The 18,146-nt window shown below is 40.9% G+C and overlaps 1 protein-coding gene across 2 annotated transcripts in view; it reads left to right on the forward strand.

Moving 5' to 3' along the window:
* The window catches only part of NPHP4 (nephrocystin 4), a 941,192-nt gene that overhangs the window by 90,441 nt on the left and 832,605 nt on the right, over positions 1–18,146 (forward strand). For both annotated transcript variants that reach the window (XM_078642627.1, XM_078642628.1), the window contains exon 2: positions 4,254–4,432. In XM_078642627.1, the coding sequence (XP_078498753.1) occupies positions 4,292–4,432 (141 nt within the window). In that variant the 5' untranslated portion in view covers positions 4,254–4,291. The remainder of the gene's footprint in view (positions 1–4,253; positions 4,433–18,146) is intronic.

Raw genomic sequence — 18,146 nt, forward strand, 5'->3', positions numbered from 1 at the left:
AAGTATCCACACTTCGGAATAGACGGCGCTATTCACACTAAGGATAATATTCAATTGTCAGTAGAGTAACCTTACCCCACCCTTCTAACACGTATAATTATGAACTCGCTTTGCTCTGAACCCACCGCGAAGTGAAAGTTCTAAGAGTTCCACTTGAACATAAAATACAACTCAAACTCGCACTTTTACACGGAAAATTCCCTAAATTCAAACACACACGAAATCCGTACAGGACTCTCACCTGTTTATAGAAATCATGCACCGTTAGCAAAATAACGACGTTATCCGTACAGGGCTCTCACCTGTTTATAGATATGAAACATGTACCCGTACAGGACTCTAACCTGTTTATAGATAATCATGCACCGACGTTAAATTTTACCCTTCACTCAAGCTTGGATATAACTATTACTCTCATCACAGTGAGTTTTATGGAAGGCGCTTTGTCCCTATTCTCATGCTGCTTTGATTTCTTAGAAAATCCTCACTATACAAAAATCAGACCTAGCCCTAAAACTGTGCTGCTCGGCGACAACACTATGGTACACGGCGATACCTCTTGTGATACTCGGCGATATCACTACAAACGAACAGATGGCTTGCGTGACTAATTTCTCGCCACACAATCTATACCGGTATAGCTTACAGATAGGCACGAAAAACGAACTTAACAAGTGTTAAAACATTGATCCTATTTTCATACCATGACGCAATCCTTAGCAACCAACATGTTACCTTGGTTACTCCTTAGCAACCATCAATTTCTGCTACCAGATAATTGATCCAGCGGGCTATAGAAAATATATCATAAACTACGCTACCCAACTTCATAACCTATAAACAAAATTCTATACTAAATATGGACCCATTTATGAACCTGATATATTTTGGGCCTACTGAATCAGGTGGTCAGAATAAATCTATATACACATTATTTACAAACTATAAACATTTTATACATTTGCAGAAAGAATATTGTCATTAGAATAAAACCCAATCATTTAAACGACCACCATAGGCGACGTGATCTAGCTAATGGTAACCTATACTTCTAAATAACCAAGACCAGCTTGTTTGTTAAAAGTAAGATTTTATTTTCTAAATTATGGTATATATGTTGTAAGTTTTATAAATGAAATTTATTTGCAATAAAGCAAGCATGATAGTAAGAAATAAGAAAAATACAAATTAAGCAATTGAATCAATTTAAAGAAATTATATAAAGTTTAGCATTTCTAAAACCTATTTCCCTAACTGAGCTAAATAGACAGAAATTAAAGTAAAGTTCTTTGAGGATTCTTACGTGCTCCACGCAAAGTCCAGCAGCACATCACCCTCATCGGAAAGTCAGAAAGCAGCAGCCAGCCCAACCCTAAGGGCATGACTTTTTATACCTTTCTACGCTAACTAAACTAGCAAAGGAAAGTTTTCAGAAATACTCGACGTCCCATTGGCTGAGAGTGACAAGTGACATGTCACCCGATTCTTAAAAAGTTCCACAAAATCATGTCTTACAAAGACCATTGTCTCTTCCACGTGAAGCCAGAGGCTTCCTGCGATTGCAACTTTGTTTTAAGTCATCCTCGCAGCTTCCATAGTCTTACGGTGTAACTTCCGCGGATGCCAAGTTAAGGACTGACAAAAAGTTCACTTTCGACCTTGGCCATGTCCGACAGAATGATGTCAGCTCATCAGTTTTTGCTTTGTGAATGCAGCTTCAATAAACGTTTTAATTCAGAATGGGCGTCTCGTGACTTTCTGCAGAATTACAGATCAGCTTTTATTTTGCGGCTCAAATAGCTAGGCCTCAAAAGCAGGCAACTTATGATTTCTAGTATAAAACAAACACAAGAAAAGTATTAATGTAAGAAATAAAGTATATTCTGTATCCACCCCATGGTTTACTAAATAATTAACCCACCCGATTAATCAAAATGTTACCTAGCCATTGCAAACAAATAAAGCAGCGTTTATATTTACCAGTCTCCGTTTTTCTATGAGACCCATATGCACCTAGAATAGTAGAAATGACATCACACAGACAAGGAAAAGCAAAACAAGCACATGCTTATTTTAAATATGCAGCAGTTAGTAATGACAAAAACGAAAACAATAAATTATTTTATTATTCTGCACGAACAAAAAAAGATGCAACATTTATGCACGTTTATGAGCACACATGTTAGTCCCCCCATGTGTAAAGTTTAATCTAGGTTGTATTAGCACGACATATCACAAATCATTAATAATTTTATTCATGTTATGGAAATGTGACTTTGCGAGTTTAAACAAAATTTTGTTTTCTATCTCGCTCCATCAACTGCCCATCCGGGGATCAATTTCGGGTGTAAGGGCTACTTTACCATCAAGGGTGGGGTGGGGGCACTTCGCCCGCAGGCAGTTGCGAGCTTCCTTCTTCAGAGGACGCCGGATATGGGCGACCACATATGCAGCCACTTAATCAGCTGTTGTCCACTCAGACGACTTTGGATGGACATCATTGAGGTCCAACATATCTGAGGTGCTCAGGGGGCGTCTTGGGAGGTACTAGGGAGAGACTGAGGGACTGGGTCTGTAAGAGGGGGAACCTGATCGGCTGGAGGAACCGGTGCTGGAGCAGTAGGAACCCCGGAGGAGACTGCAGGGCGACTAGCAAGGAAGGCCTGCCTAAGGCAGTCAAAGGCATAACCATCCACACCGCCTCACGGGAACGTTTAGGCGGTGGCGTACCAAGAGGGTCTTGAGGTGTAGTGGCTGGGGCCTGGGGGGGGTGCAATTTAATGCGAGAGTTGGGCAAAGGCCTGTTGAATTTGGTGGGAGAGCCTGTCCTCTAACGGGGAAATGGCCTGGTCCACTGCTCTATAAATCGAAGTATCCACTGCCTCATAAAAGGCGTCCCCCAAGGGCATGTCGGCGAGGGGGTCTTCTTCCTCCTGATAATCATCATAATAATCAATGATGACTAACACAGACCAATGTTGTGAAGTGAAACAAAAGTGGTCCCCCACTGGGCCTGCAAGCAGAGGCCTTAACAGGGCTGGGTGGCAGCTTGAATTTTTTTAGCGCGGAGAAACCGCAAGTAACCGGGTTCTAGTCCGAGGGACAAATGCTGGCAAAGGAGATGTCATAAACACACCCTTTAGCAGGGCGAACTGGTCTGGGTAATGTCCCCTTTACAGGACCTCCAGGAGGCGTTCACCAGCTGCAAACTGGAATATAGACTCTGCCCTGTACAGAACTGGGCTTGGGCACAGAGCGTGAGGCAAAAGAGGAGCGGTGTGACGATTTTAATATGCACCGCCGCCCTACAGCCATTATTGGTGTTCCCCTCAGACCAGAGGCTCCTCTGCGACGCGCGCGCAACGTTTGAAACTCTCTGAAGAGAGATCAAACGACGCGCCGTGTCAGCACAGCCTCCCGGGCCCTCTGGCGGCGGTAGGACACGGAGCAAAAGTTAGCAATGAGCCGCGTTGGGACTGAAACACCATACCCGCGGTTCTCTCCTCACAGCGCAGCCCACATGCTGAGGGAGATCAATTAACTGAAAAGTGCCGCCAGCGCGTGTGCAATCAAATTCCAAATCGAACGTGCGGTGCGCGCGAAGGCTAAACCCGCAAATAAACACAAAGCAAACATTGAGAGCATGAAAGCTACGTCATACTGAAAACGTTACACAATCGCAGAATAGCAATGACAAAAGCACGAAGCAGCGCCAACAATAGAACGAATATCATAACACTAAAGCACTAAACAGATGAGAAAACTGAAAAGTACTTATCTTGCTGCGTAGCAGCGAAGAAAGAGGAGGAGAGGACACTGTTGATGGACTATGTTGGGCTGGCTGGCCCCTGATTGGACATTGGGTTCATGGGAAATGTAGTCTTCTGTTATCATATTCGCTGCTATGTATTAAAGTGAAGAAAGAAGGCATAATCCTCGCCTCCAGTCCTGACATAGAATATTTTTTTCTAGTGCCATACATTTTCTATGTGTGAATGAAGATTGTATTTCTCTTGCCTGCGCTATATCTGTTCTGTATATGTGACTGAAGTTAGATGCTACTAACCCATGCTGTAATCTCATGTCAACGAAGGTTGCACGACTACATGTTTTGTTTTCTAAGTAGTCTGTTTTGCTATTGCTTGCAGTGAACGTGTCTGTGAGAGAAGCCTGTTGTACCACTGCCTCTTATACAGATGCCAAAACTATTGGTTTTGTCAATGCGTGTTTAAAAATGCCATTTGTTTTTTCAGGTGTCCCTGAAGTCAGGAGGAGTCTTGTAAATGCCAGTATGGGCAAAAGCCAGTGGCAGGAAATATTTGCTAGCAACCATATTGTACCCTGCCATTCACAGAGAAGGAGACCTCCACAAAATGATTCTACCGGTTACCAACTAAATATTAAGAATCTTGAAGGCACTCCATTGATCCAGGTAAGGGGACATTGCAATTAGCAGCAAACATTTCAAAGTGTTGCTTTTCAGGATTTTTTCCTGGTAAAAATATAAATCCAAAGGTTATTTTACTGTTTTAAAACACCCTGAATGTGCTCAAATATCTTTCATTGTCCATTATGCATACTTTGGAAAATTGTGGTAGAAAGTTGAGGTAAGTGATCAGATACAATTGTACCTTTAAGAGCTTGTTGTAGGATGTGTCTGTGGAGGTATTGTTATGCAACTTGAAGCACAGCATACACTCTAAAAGCATAAAAGGTTTGATGTAGTAAATGATACTCAAATAGAACGAAGGCCAAGACAATGTTGAAGTAGCTATCAGAGGTCCGCCATTGTATTTTTGGATGCTGGTAAGGTTTGCAATTAACTCCAATCCTAGAATACTTGGGGAAAGGACGCGAGGCTTACTTTCTGTTCTAACTCCAGACCTGGAATATTTTGAGGAAAGGTAACAATTGCACTAATATTTTTTTAAGGTTTGAAACGTTGTATCTTAACATTGCTGGGAAGTGCTGTCCTGAGGATGCCACTGAAGGCAAAACACTAGGAATACCATAATATGTGGCTTAAACCAGGCACCCTAACATAGACAGGAAAACATTAGTAACAACAATTCATCAGGAAACCATAACAGCAGGCAAGAGAGGGTTAGTATAGTTAATTTGACACTGGCTTCCAGAATGATTAGAATGGGCTTGTCTTCTGATAAAATCAAGAAGGGTATTCTATAGAGAAGAAATGTCCACGAAGACCCCGTGGGAGCGTTCGATTCTTGGAATCCCAAGGTCACCAGCTATGAAAAGATAATGAAAGAAATCCCATCAGTCAAACGATTACTGAAATATCATAGTTTACGTCCTTTACCCTGAGAGCAAGAGACCAGAATTGGATCAGTGAGCACAGATGAGACTGGTTTACAGAAGGGTGATTGTTGGACCTGGGCCTTTTTGCATGGTCACCCCCTGATTATTTGCCTTCGGTTTCACAATTCGTTATTGTTGGAATTAGGAGTCTGTGCACTTTACCACTGATAACCAGTGCTAAAGTGCATGTACGCTCTATCTAAATTTGGTAAAACTGGCCTACACCTAATTGACACATCTAGGTCCCCTGTAAATGGTACTACATGTAACCAGGGCCTTTAAATTAAATGCTACTAATAATGAACTTGCAGCACTCATTGTGCCACCCATTAAAGTTGCCTTTTAAATCCGGGCTCAGACTTGCCACTGCAGCTGGTTACTTCAGCTGGGCTTCTCCTCTGGTCTCAGCAAGCCAGGTAGACTCCTCTTCTAAGCAGACCCACCGCTTTTCTTCAGTAAGTAGTTACAGAGCTTCAGGTAATGTCCCCAAACTCGGGGAGACTGGCTGTCGGTGATACGAGCCCTGAATCTCAAGTAATTCCCAAACACTCTTCGAAGTGTCAAACCTTTGGTCTGTAAGAAGCTCTTGATCAATTTGGGGACTTTAATACTTTCTTCTAGTTATCTTCCAGACAGGGACTGTTGACACCGCTGTCACGATTCTGAACCAATTTGAGGCAGTTCACATGGTTCGTGCATCTCCTCCTCTCCAGAGCAGGCACATTGTTTTTAGGTCTCACCTGAGTCAGCGCACACGCTGATCTGGTGAGACATTTAGTGAGTGGGGGCTTTAGAAATCCGACCACAAGCTTTTGCTTGTGGCCTAAGGCTTGCGTGCATGCGCCCAGCGCCATCTGGCTTTCTTCTCGCTTGCCCTCCAGACCAGCGCATGCCCCTCCCCCTCCCTCACCACAGAGCGCGTCTCGCGGCTGCAGGTCTGTTTTAGGTCTCTTCATATTCATGAAGCTCCTCACTATCCTCTCCCTTCACAATGCGCCCCTCATTATCATCCGGTGGCAGTGCTGCGCCTGTTCTGCATCTCTGCATCCCTCCCCCACCACAGAGTGTGTCCCGCTCCTCCCGCTCCTCCCGCTGGCTGCTGCTGCTCCCGGTGCCATCTACAAAACTTTCAATGCTCGTTTCAACTATGCAACCCCTCCCCCACCGCTGAGCGCATGTGTAGGGCGGGCAGGACAGCCGCACTGTGAAAACATGATGTGACCCACGGCCTCCCAGCGCCATGCTGCACTATAACTTTTACTGCTTCAACACCGGTGTGGCACGCCTTGCGCAGCGCGCCTTTCTTTATGCCTGGCTCGTCATATTTTCACTAATTAGCACGCAGGAAGCAACGAGCTCCCTAAACTCTCTGCATTGAGAGGCTTTTCATTGCCCTTCCTGATTTGCTGTCTAAACTGTTGCATCACCCTCTGCTGATCTCTCGCTACATGTTTTTCAGTTTCGCCTTTAACCCCAGACAGGACCCTTTCTCCGCCAGGCGCTGTCCTGAGTGTTTCCTCACTTCGACTCTCCCTTTCACATAGCTTCTGTTGAGTTGTTTGTCTGACTAATCCTTGCCAGTTTCTTTTAGCCCATCTTTTTGCAACCAAAACCGTGTACCTGCTTCACACTGCCACAACCAGAAGTGCCGTCACAGAGCAATCGTTTGGCTGAGTACCAGTTCACATAAGGTTAGGGAGCAGCGACCTCTTGTGATAGCCCTAAAGGTAGTGAACCTGTGTGTAGACAAAAGTCGCAGTATTATCGGGCTCTTTGGATGTCACGTTTCACGAGGTCTAGGACGCTTTTCTGATATAGTTTGTGTTTAGTGCTTCGTGCCTTGAGGTTAGTCTTTTTATTCCGTTGTATGCGACGTCATGTGGTTCATATTTTTTGTCACACTGTTGTACATGGTGTTCAATAAGAACCAACCGTGTATCATGCTATGTGCTAGTCAGTTTGTTATTTTTGTCAATCTGTGCTGAACATGAAAAAGCTGCACATTTGTTTTGTTGTGCTCTATACGATGTAAGTTTTGTACAATACATTGGTATCTAATACTGAGAAGTAACCAACTCAGCAGCGCCTTGGAACTATTACCAATAAACAGCTTATCCATTTACTCATGTGAACCTTGCAAGAATGAAACTCAGAGAGAGCCTTACCGAGATTTTAACATACGTGTGCAGGTATTATTGTTCGTGCACAGTCATGCGCTGGTCCTGTGTCGAGGCAGTTAATCTTAGTTCGCTATGTATTGCCATGCGACAACACCAATGGAAAAAGAAACTACAGCCTACTAGCCCAGTATGTTTAATGTATCTTTGCATCATGCGTGTTGTGGTGGGGAGGAAGGGAGGAGTGCAGTTATATTTTTAAACCAGAGTTTAGGCTGCTTCTAAGCACTCTTAAAGGTTGGCAGTAATTTGTTATTCTTTAAATTATGTAATCTTAGCTCCTATAAAAGCGCCAAGTGGTCTTTCAGTTCGTGTTGGGCGCTAAGAAAATTATTTGCTATACTATTGCTCTTGTTGTTGTTTTAAGAAGGTTAGCATCAATTATCTTCTTTTTCAGCAAAACACGGGAGAGGAGGTCACTGTTCAGCCCGTTCTCTGCAGCTGTCCTTCTTTTGAGCCTTTGTGCAAGTTATATGGTCTCCAACATACAACATAACATAGCTTAATTTAACAAAACATAGCCTAGCCTAACATAACATAACATAACAGCATAACATAACAAAACATAGCTTAACATAACATAACATACCATTACATAACATAACATAGCCTAGCATTGCATACCATTGAATAGCATAACATAGTATAGCATACCGTAACATAGTATAGCATAACATAGTATAACATAGTATAACATAATAAAACATAGTATAATATAACAAAACATAGCAAAATAAAACATAGCAAAACAAAACATAGCATAACAAAACACAACGAAACATAGCATAACAAAACATAGCATAGCATACCAAAACAAAACATAGCACAGCAAAACACAACAAAAACGAGCAAAGCATAATAAAACACTACAAAACATAGCATAGCATAACAAAACACAACAAAACATAGAATAGAATAACAAAGCATAGCATAACAAAACATAGCATAGCATAACAAAACATAGCATAGCATAACAAACAAAACATACCATGACAAAGCATAGCATAACAAAACACAACAAAACATAGCATAGCAAAACACAACATAACATAACATAGCATAACAAAACAAAACAAAGTATAGCACAACAAAGCATAGCATAACAAAACAAAGCTTAGCAAAGCAAAGCATAGCACAACAAAACAAAACATATCATAACAAAACAAAGCATAGCATAACAAAGCTTAGCATAGCAAATCAAAATCTAGCTAAACAAAACAGCATAGCAACACATAACATAGCATAACAAACAAAACACAACACAACAAAACATAGCATAACAAAACATAGCATAGCAAAACAAAACATAGCCTAGCATAACAAAACAGAACAAAACATAGCATCACAATGCATAAAAGCATAGCAAAACACAACAAAATATAGCATAGCATAACATAACATAACAAAACATAGCATAACAAAACATAGCAAAACAAAACATAGCATAGCAAAGCACAACAAAACATAGTGTAACAAAACAAAACACAGCATAGCATAACAAAACACTACAAAACATAGCATGAAAAACACAACAAAACAGAATAGAATAACAAAGCATAGAATAACAAAGCATAGCATAACAAAACACAATTTAGCATAGTATAACAAAGCATAGCATAACAAACAAAACATAGCATGACAAAGCATAGCATAACAAAACACAACAAAACATAACAACAAAACAAAACAAAGCATAACAAAACAAAGCATCGCATAACAAAATAAAGCATAGCATAACATAGCATAACAAAGCTTAGCATAGCATAGTACAACAAAGCTTAGCATAGCAAAACAAAATATAGCATAGCAAAACAAAACAGTATAGCAAAACATAGCATAACATAACAAAACACAACAAAACATTGCATAACATAGCAACACACAACAAAATATAGCATAGCACAACAAAGCATATCATAACAAAACATAGCATCACAACGCATAAAAGCATAGCAAAACACAACAAAATATAGCATAGCATAACATAACATAACAAAACATAGCATAACAAAACATAGCAAAACATAGCATAGCAAAGCACAACAAAACATAGTGTAACAAAACAAAACACAGCATAGCATAACAAAACACTACAAAACATAGCATAAAAAAAAACAGAATAGACTAACAAAGCATAGCATAGCATAACAAAGCTTAGCATAGCAAAACAAAACATAGCATAGCATAACAAAGCAAACAGCATAGCATACCAAAACAAAGCATAGCATAACAAAAGAAAACATAGCATAGCAAAACAAAACAGCATAACAAAACAAAACATAGCATAACAAAACCTAGCATAACAAAACATTGCATAGCATAACAAAACAGATAGCATAGCGTAGCAAAACATAGCATAGCATAGCAAAACACAACAAAACATAGCATAGCCTAACAAAACACCAAAAAACATAGTATAGCATAACAAAACGCAACAAAACATAGCATAGAATAACAAAACATAGCATAGCATAGCATAACAAAACAAAGCATAGCATAACAAAGCTTAGCATAGCAAAACAAAACATAGCATAGCAAAACAACAGCATAGCAAAACATAGCATAACATAACAAAACACAACAAAACAGCATAACTTAGCAAAACACAACAAAATATAGCATATCATAACAAAGCATAGCATAACAAAACATAGCATAACAAAGCTTAGCATAGCCAAACCAAACATAGCATAGCATAACAAAACAAAGCATAGCATAACAAAACAAAGCATAGCATAACAAAACACAACAAAACATAGCATCACAACACATAGCGTAGCATAACAAAAAAAGCATAGCACAACAAAACATAGCATAACAAAACATAGCATAGCAAAACAAAACATAGCATTCCAAAAGCTAGCATAATAAAACACAACAAAACATTAAAACAGCATAGCATAGCATAGCAAAACATAGCATAGCGTAGCAAAACACAACAAAACATAGCATAGCCTAACAAAACACCACAAAACATAGCATAGCAAAACAAAACACAACAAAACATATCATAGCATAATAAAACACAACAAAACATAGCATAGCAAAACATAGCATAGCATAATAAAACAAAGCATAGCAAAACACAACAAAACATAGCATAGCATAACTAGACACTACAAAACATAACAAACATAGCATAGAATAACAAAATCTAGCATAGCACAACAAAACAGAACAAAGCATTTCATAACAAAACATAAGAAAACACAACAAATCATAGCATAACAAAACATAGCATAGCATAACAAAACACAACAAAGCATAGCATAGCATAACAGAACATAGCATAGCATAACAAAACACAGCATAGCAAAATACCTTTAATTCAGTCAGTTGCAGTTTGAACACCACCAGGCTACTTTATTGACAAATAAATGAATGAATAATTAAATAAAAACAATAAATACATCACCATCAGCTTTACAGGTCTTGGGCAATAATTTTAGTTCAACCTAATTATTTAAGTTACAGGCCCTGTATATATGATGACATTGGCATAGACAATAGGGCTCGCCTTTGGGACCTTATAAGCTTTTAGCCATGCAACAGTTGATGCTGTTGCACTGAGGATATTGTGCTGCATAACTAATTACTTATAAGGTCCCAAAAGTGAAACCTATTGGCTATGCCAATGCTTGTTCTTCAGGCCATGGTCGCACAGCATGGAGTGATCTGGGGTGTCTTCAAGGAGAGCACCACAAACAAGAGCAAAGTGAGAAGTGAAGTCCTCACATCTAACAGCCATAAGTCTTTTGGAGTAGCACCTCTGGGAGTGATGAAAGGTCGATCCTGACAGAGTGGGTCGCCCTGCATTTACAAAGAAACCCCCTGTCTCCATCTATCCTAAAGGGGGTGCTCGGAAAGGAACAATCAGCCAGGCTCGGCTCAGTGGTCTATTAATTCTATTATTTTCCCCTTTCATTCTTCAAACTTTTGCTATTCCTTACCCGCAATATAACAATAGTAGCAGCACAATATATTGCCTTTTTGTACGTAAATTAGTCATAACACTTTAACAGCCTTTCTGTAACTTATATCGTACAACTACTCAATGAGCTACAATTTACAACAAAAAACAGCTTATTATTAATCACGCAGGCGAAACCTAATGCATTTACGAATGCTTGTTTAAAATGTCAACTTTTGTGAGGGCATTTTCTTAAATTTTGAGTGCTGTTATCAAACAAATCCATAAATTCGGTTTTGTTTAGAAAGTCAGTGGATGTCCGCTATGTCTTCATTTTTTTCCTAAACTAACGACACGCAGGTGATTACGACTCATTAAATGCTTTAGAGAATGCACACACCTATTCAGCGACGTATGAACATACGGCAGTTTAAAAATGATGGCTGCAATACCTTTGTGCAATTTATGATTGACACACAACCTTTTTTTCGGTGTTTTAATGCATTAGCAACAGGAAAAGATACCCAAAACCAAATTCTGAAAATCTCCCTCCCTGGTACAATGAAAAGAAATAAAAGGGAAACTATGTTTTCTAGATATAACATACAACAGGTAGACCATTGTGACATAAAGATATCTTTAGCCAAATCTTATGCTTAAATGCAAAATTTTTACAAACGTTTTTTAATGTTTTTGTTTTCAATACAGAGTGCAAAAATACATACATGTCTCCATCAGCAAGCTGGTTGACTTGCAGGCCATTATGTTTGTATTATGTGCCGTTAGGCGTGATACCTTCGAGCATCATAACTTGTTGAGTACTCACCTTTCATTGGCTGCAGGAGGTTGGTAGCCGTTTCAATATATTGGGCCCTGTGGTTCTTGGACCTCCTGTCCCTCAGTCGGATGATTACCTCTTTCCTTTAGAGGCAAGGCAACAAAAAGTTTCTTTTTCATATAAAATGATGTCCAGCCTGTAGGGGAAGCTGTATTGACCAGCCCTAAGGGCCTTTTTACGCGGGCCTCAAAAATGCACCAGGTAACTCCTACCCTCGAGTTACAAGCAGAACATAGAGAGTACTCTTCAGTAATGAAAAGTTACCAGGGGAAACGATCATTCTGGTTCTGATTCCCACGGGTAGTCCTTTATTTCGGATCGTGTTTCTGCCGGAGACTCCATCGCCTTTTAGCAAGTGATGTCTCTGGGAGCAACACAAGAAATCCGTGGTTACCACAGACCACGTAATGCCAAAGGAGGCTGTTACCAACCCCATCAGAATTAACAAACCACTTACAAAGAGTCCCCTAGTGGTGTTTTTTTGCAGGGTGTAGGGTTGCTTCCCCCACCAACTAAATACTGTATTAATACCAATTTTGTTTTGTAGCTTATAGAGTGAGTAGAGAAGTTATGTTAGCAGATTCACAACCTGGCTTTGATAAAACGCTTTATTTTTTATTAGCAACTCATACGAGTATCTCAAAATAGTGCCGTCAATGTTGTAGTAAGTATCTGCTGTGAGAACATTTACAGTGGAAGAATTGAGATTTGCGAGTCTAAAACAATTTCTCAGTTGTTTGAATATAGTTCTGCCTGTGTGTAACTCCTTGCATTTTTAAATACTGTACCTTGAAATCTTTGATCCATAGAAATTCAACGAAGATAGAATGTTTATGTATTTATTTTAGTGAGAAAATAAAATATCTGCCATTATAGCAATCTTGTTTCTGTACTGGAAAATTCCAGTGGAACAATTTCAACATATGGTTTTCTGCCACGCTGAAAATGCGGTTCATTGGGAGCAGGAGCAGTCCATGGTGTCTCTACATTGCATTGCAATATTTCCTACTCCTGTCCCTTTGTCTCTTTGTCTGTCTTCAGTGCTTAGCCAATCAGAGCACGCTACTACTAACGCTTGATCTACCCATGTTGCTGCTATTACAAGCCAGCTAGAGACTTTTGCTCATATTCGGTTAATTTTGGTAAGCATACACTGCAAAGAGAACATACGGACTACTGGTAGGAGAGCCAAGGTGCCAAAAGCTCAGCTGCTCCTATGCTCTAGCTTAGCCTTTTTATTATAGGAAAAGCCTCAGTTGAGCCAAGGCTTTCTGTAAGGAGTGATCTGATTGGTCAGAATAGGCCCAATGTATGGAATTTTTTCTTGCACTTGTGGGACCCATGGGCTGTACCTACTGCATGGGTATGGTCATTCTTATTGATTAGCGAAATATGGTCCAGATTTCTAAATGTTTGTGTTTGATGATTAAACTGTGGATCGACCACTGGCTTGATTTGAATGTTGACACCTTGGAATGGCGCAATTCCATTGCTTGACATTGTCTTTGATATTTCTGACTTTTCTGCTTTTACATCCGAGGGCCTGAGTATCAGATCTCCAGCCGCTGCACAGTTGTCCTTTCTGCCCATTCGACTGACGCTGGTGCAGATTTGTATGATGAAATGGGGCCATGCTCATGTGCAGGCCTTCTTTCTTCGAAAGTGTTTGTATGTCTATCTGGGGCTAGCATATTGAGGAAGAAATGTGTTACCTTATTTGCAGGTGCAGATACCCCATACAAATAATGGAATCCTCTTTGCCTGGGTTCATGCTTCCATTTTGAATGAACAAACCTGGATAAACGGGCATATGGAGGCATGCTGATTTTTCACCAGTTATCAGATTGTGGTATTGTAAGGATCTCCTATAGTAGTAACACGGGGAACTCTCTCCATCAGCACAGATCCTGTTCACACTTTTCACATAGACCTTCTGATTTCCCAAGGTCTGGGCATTCACTCACTGAGATGGGCAAGCAGAGGCAGCAAGCCAATTAAAAGTTATCATCTCTTTACTCGTGTCACTGGAGCTTGTGTTCTGATTGAAGGTTTGGACATGAAGCAGCTAAATACAGTGCTAGGGCACTTTAAGTCTCCATAGCCGTACTGCCAATGAACAGCTGACAAGAGCTACACAAGCAAATCCCATGCCAGTAGTTTCAAGATCCAATCTAAATTTTCTGCGCATCTCCATCTTAAATGTAATATATTCCACTTGATATGTGAACAACAAGGACCCCCCTGTAAAAGAATTGATACAGTTTCTCAACGCCGAAACGCGCGTCAATACTATTAATTGCCACCTTTGATATTGAGTATTTTTATTTGTTTTTTTGTAATTGCATTTTTGTAATTGTACCATGTTGAATATGAATCATGTTTTTAATATGAATGTCTAATTAAAGAAAATATAGTTTTATAATAGATTTTGTCTTATATGTTCCCTTCTTGCAATCCTGTTTCCCTTACTGTTGTTGTGATTGCCTAGGATTGATATACACATAATATATTCCACTTGAGCTATCTCAGCGGTTATGAGTGCCTGATTTCCGCAGTGCGCTACTCATTGTAATTTTAGGACCAGGGATGTTTGAAAAAAAGCAATAGCAGACGACTGCATTGTGTTCCTCAACGGATTTGCCAAGTAAATTTAAACAGATATCGTATTGCAGCATTTAAGTGTGCTCCTCATGTCGTGTTTCCATGTCGCGTTCGATTACCACCTCTGTGTGGTTATCATGGTACGCGACTCTGCGTGTATCAGTGTGGTGGATGATGAGGAATGAGAGACAGATATGCAGTTTCTGGTTTTCAGTTCTGCAGGTGTTTCAAGGACATGAAACGTGTTGCTTTAGCCATTGTTGTAAAATGGCCACCACTCTACTCCAGCTGAAGGCTGGATCTCCATAGGATCCGTCCCTATGCTTATTAAAGCAGACCACGTGAAGCAGCCATTTAGTCATCTAAATTCACATGATGATGATCTAGCTTCTTACTGCTTGACCTGTAGTCTATTTCGTGACGTGGTTAGTGCCAATAGATTTGAAAACATTGGCTTGCTGACATGTTTCTTTCCATGATAACCGGTCGGAAGCATTGTGTTCCTATACAAATACACGTTAAACGTGCCTTGTTGAATCGGATACAATGTTAGTAAATGCTGCAAACAGATCTGTCGATGCTATGAAAATGATAACTGACCTTGAACATTGTTTTTACTCCAGGAGTTGCTTCTGGCTACAGGAAGGGGGCCTAATTAAGTGCTAGCCACACAAGCCATGCCAGTTTCTTGAGGCTTTGTTGATTCACGATCTAATCGACGGAGTTAACTTTTTTTCTATTTTCCATGTTGTAATTTCTTACAGATGAATGTCAAGAGACAATTGTTTTATTAGGCAGACTGTTTAACGGATCTCTGAGAGGAAGATAGCGGAATTTACGTTAAATCCATGGTAAACCGAGAAAATCTTATTTTTCTTTTAACATTTGAAAATTGAAACCGGTCTCAAGCCTGTGGGCTCCCCCTAGAGGACTGTCACTAGTGATCATGCTTGAAATGTTTGCGGGAAAGAGAGAACATTGCTGCCAGCACTTGTATGTGCAGTTTAATCGCTCGTGCTGTGTTACTGGTTGCATCTCGGTTATCCTCCCAGCCCCGTTAACTGTATTAAGTTCTGCCTGTTTCGATGTAACCGAAGTGCTAGTGTAATGTGTGTACATATTTTAATGTATTGGGCGATTTAGAGATTGAGTGAGAACTGAGAGGCGGTGGAATGAATGCACGCATACATTTAATAGCCCGATGTTAAAAAAAAGTCCTAATGCAACTGTTTACATATCCCATGGTAATGGTAGGCACCTGACCCCTTTGTGAGAAGGAATTGGGATTCCTTGCGTGCACCGAAATAAGTAACCATCTGGGTTATAGGGCGAAAATGTTTTAGGTGAAATTGGTGCTAGTAGGGAGAAAGATCTGAATCCGTGGATTATGGAAAATACGTTTTTATTTGTATACCACATAACTGCTGAGACCTGTACCTTGCAGCTGGTTGCTGCCAATGGGTGGGGAGCAATTTGGGGCGCGAGGGTGGGGGTCGGGGGAAGGAGGGGGTTAGGAGAGACGTTTTAAGTAAAACAGGGGGCTTTGGCCCAGAGCCCCATCCTTTTTGGGGGGGCTTATATAGCCATTTCTCTTTGCAGAGAGTCTTGACCTGTTGACCTTGAACACATCTTAAACAGATTATTGCAAATAGTATTTTCCTTTAATTTATGTTTTTATCTGTCCATTACTGACATTTTGCAGATAAATGTGTTTGTTTCATGCAACTTCCATAAGAAAAATTTCTTTTAATCCAAGCAGGGTCTCACATATGCAAAATGGGAGGGTCTCACAGGGATTATTTGCAGTAATATTAGTGAGCTGCTGCTGTGTTACAATATTGAAAACGCACATCACTATCCCTGAATATTGAACTAGTGTGCTTGTGCACTGTCAGTTGGCAGCAGCAGGGTATTGCTGAATTATCTAATTGAATAATGTTCTAGCCGCATAGAAGCCAAAAATAGGAGAGGGAACTCAAAATGTGCCTCTGCTACGATTGAGGCAATCTAGGCGTTACTGTTTCCCACATTTGGTGATCCTATCATGAAGCTGGAGCGGGTTCCGAAGGATCCTAGGAGAAGTTTGCCGCAGTATATCAGCTTGCTTATAACCAGTGCTTTAAATGGGCCGGTACTCACCGGGACTGAGTACCGGCACTTCTTATTTTTACCAAGCCGAGTACCGGCACTTCTCCACAGTCAAGGAGAGTACCGGTACTCCGAATCAGATTGATGAGTTGGGCACTGAACTTAAGTTTGAGGGCCAACTGTGGGTCGTTTTTTTGGCAGCATGTTTGCCATCTGTCAGTATTATTCAGCTGTAGCACCTATTGGAGGCATGCCATAAGGGCAAGAGGGCCACTGTTCCGTTCCTGCCCAAATGGAAGCTCTCCTTATCCTCACCACCCCCCTGCCAGGTGTCGATGCTGGGCCCTCCTGTTAGTGTTTGGGACATTGGTGAGGGCCTGTGCCTGACCGGTGAATGAGGAACCCAGTAAAAAGAGCCATTACCACCCCTTGGCCTCCCACTGGGGTCTGACTGTCGAATACATCCCCACCCAAACAGCAGGCAGGGTTGAGGTGGTGAAAATGGCCTAAGCGGCCGGTGAGTACCGGCCCATTTAAACACTAAACTAACACAGCAAACCGTAGAACTGGCGGCGGTTATTATATTGTAACACAAATTAAGGATAAGTCCAAATTAACCCAGAAGAGAAAGAGAGGAAGCTGCACCCACAGGGGTGTCCTCGGGAATGAGGGCACGTCCTCCCAGCCTCATATCTTAGGAAAGAGCTTAACCCAATATCGCACATCTCAACACCATACAAGCAGAACCCCTCGGAATGCTGCAGCCGGAAGAGCGAGTAGAGAAATGTTATGCTAAATGCACTCGTATATCGCTTAGTACCGTGTGCGTAGTAACTGCAGCGCTTAAATGGTTCATAGATGCATATTAGAGCAAGATCATGGGAGACAGAGACGACAAATTCACATTAGTTGCTAATCCTGAAAGTCAGATTACTCATCTGTGGCGCGTTTAGTGGAATGTGTAACAGAGTGGAGCGGAGGACAACTATCTGTCCCGCAACATAAGAGCAGTCCGGGGGTCCAGAGATGGGGAATGCCTCCCACTACGGTGCCTCATGGACTGGGACTACCGACCACCCCCTCCCCATCATGCAACAACATTTACAATCGGCGTAGTAATTTAGCCAGGCGAGAGAATTCTTTGGAACGCAGGGGGTCTCACGACCCCCCCGGACGTATTTATTAAAATATGAAAACAAATAAAAAGTGAGTA

This window comes from Lissotriton helveticus, chromosome 5_1, assembly GCF_964261635.1.
Source record: "Lissotriton helveticus chromosome 5_1, aLisHel1.1, whole genome shotgun sequence".
NCBI lineage: Eukaryota > Metazoa > Chordata > Amphibia > Caudata > Salamandridae > Lissotriton > Lissotriton helveticus.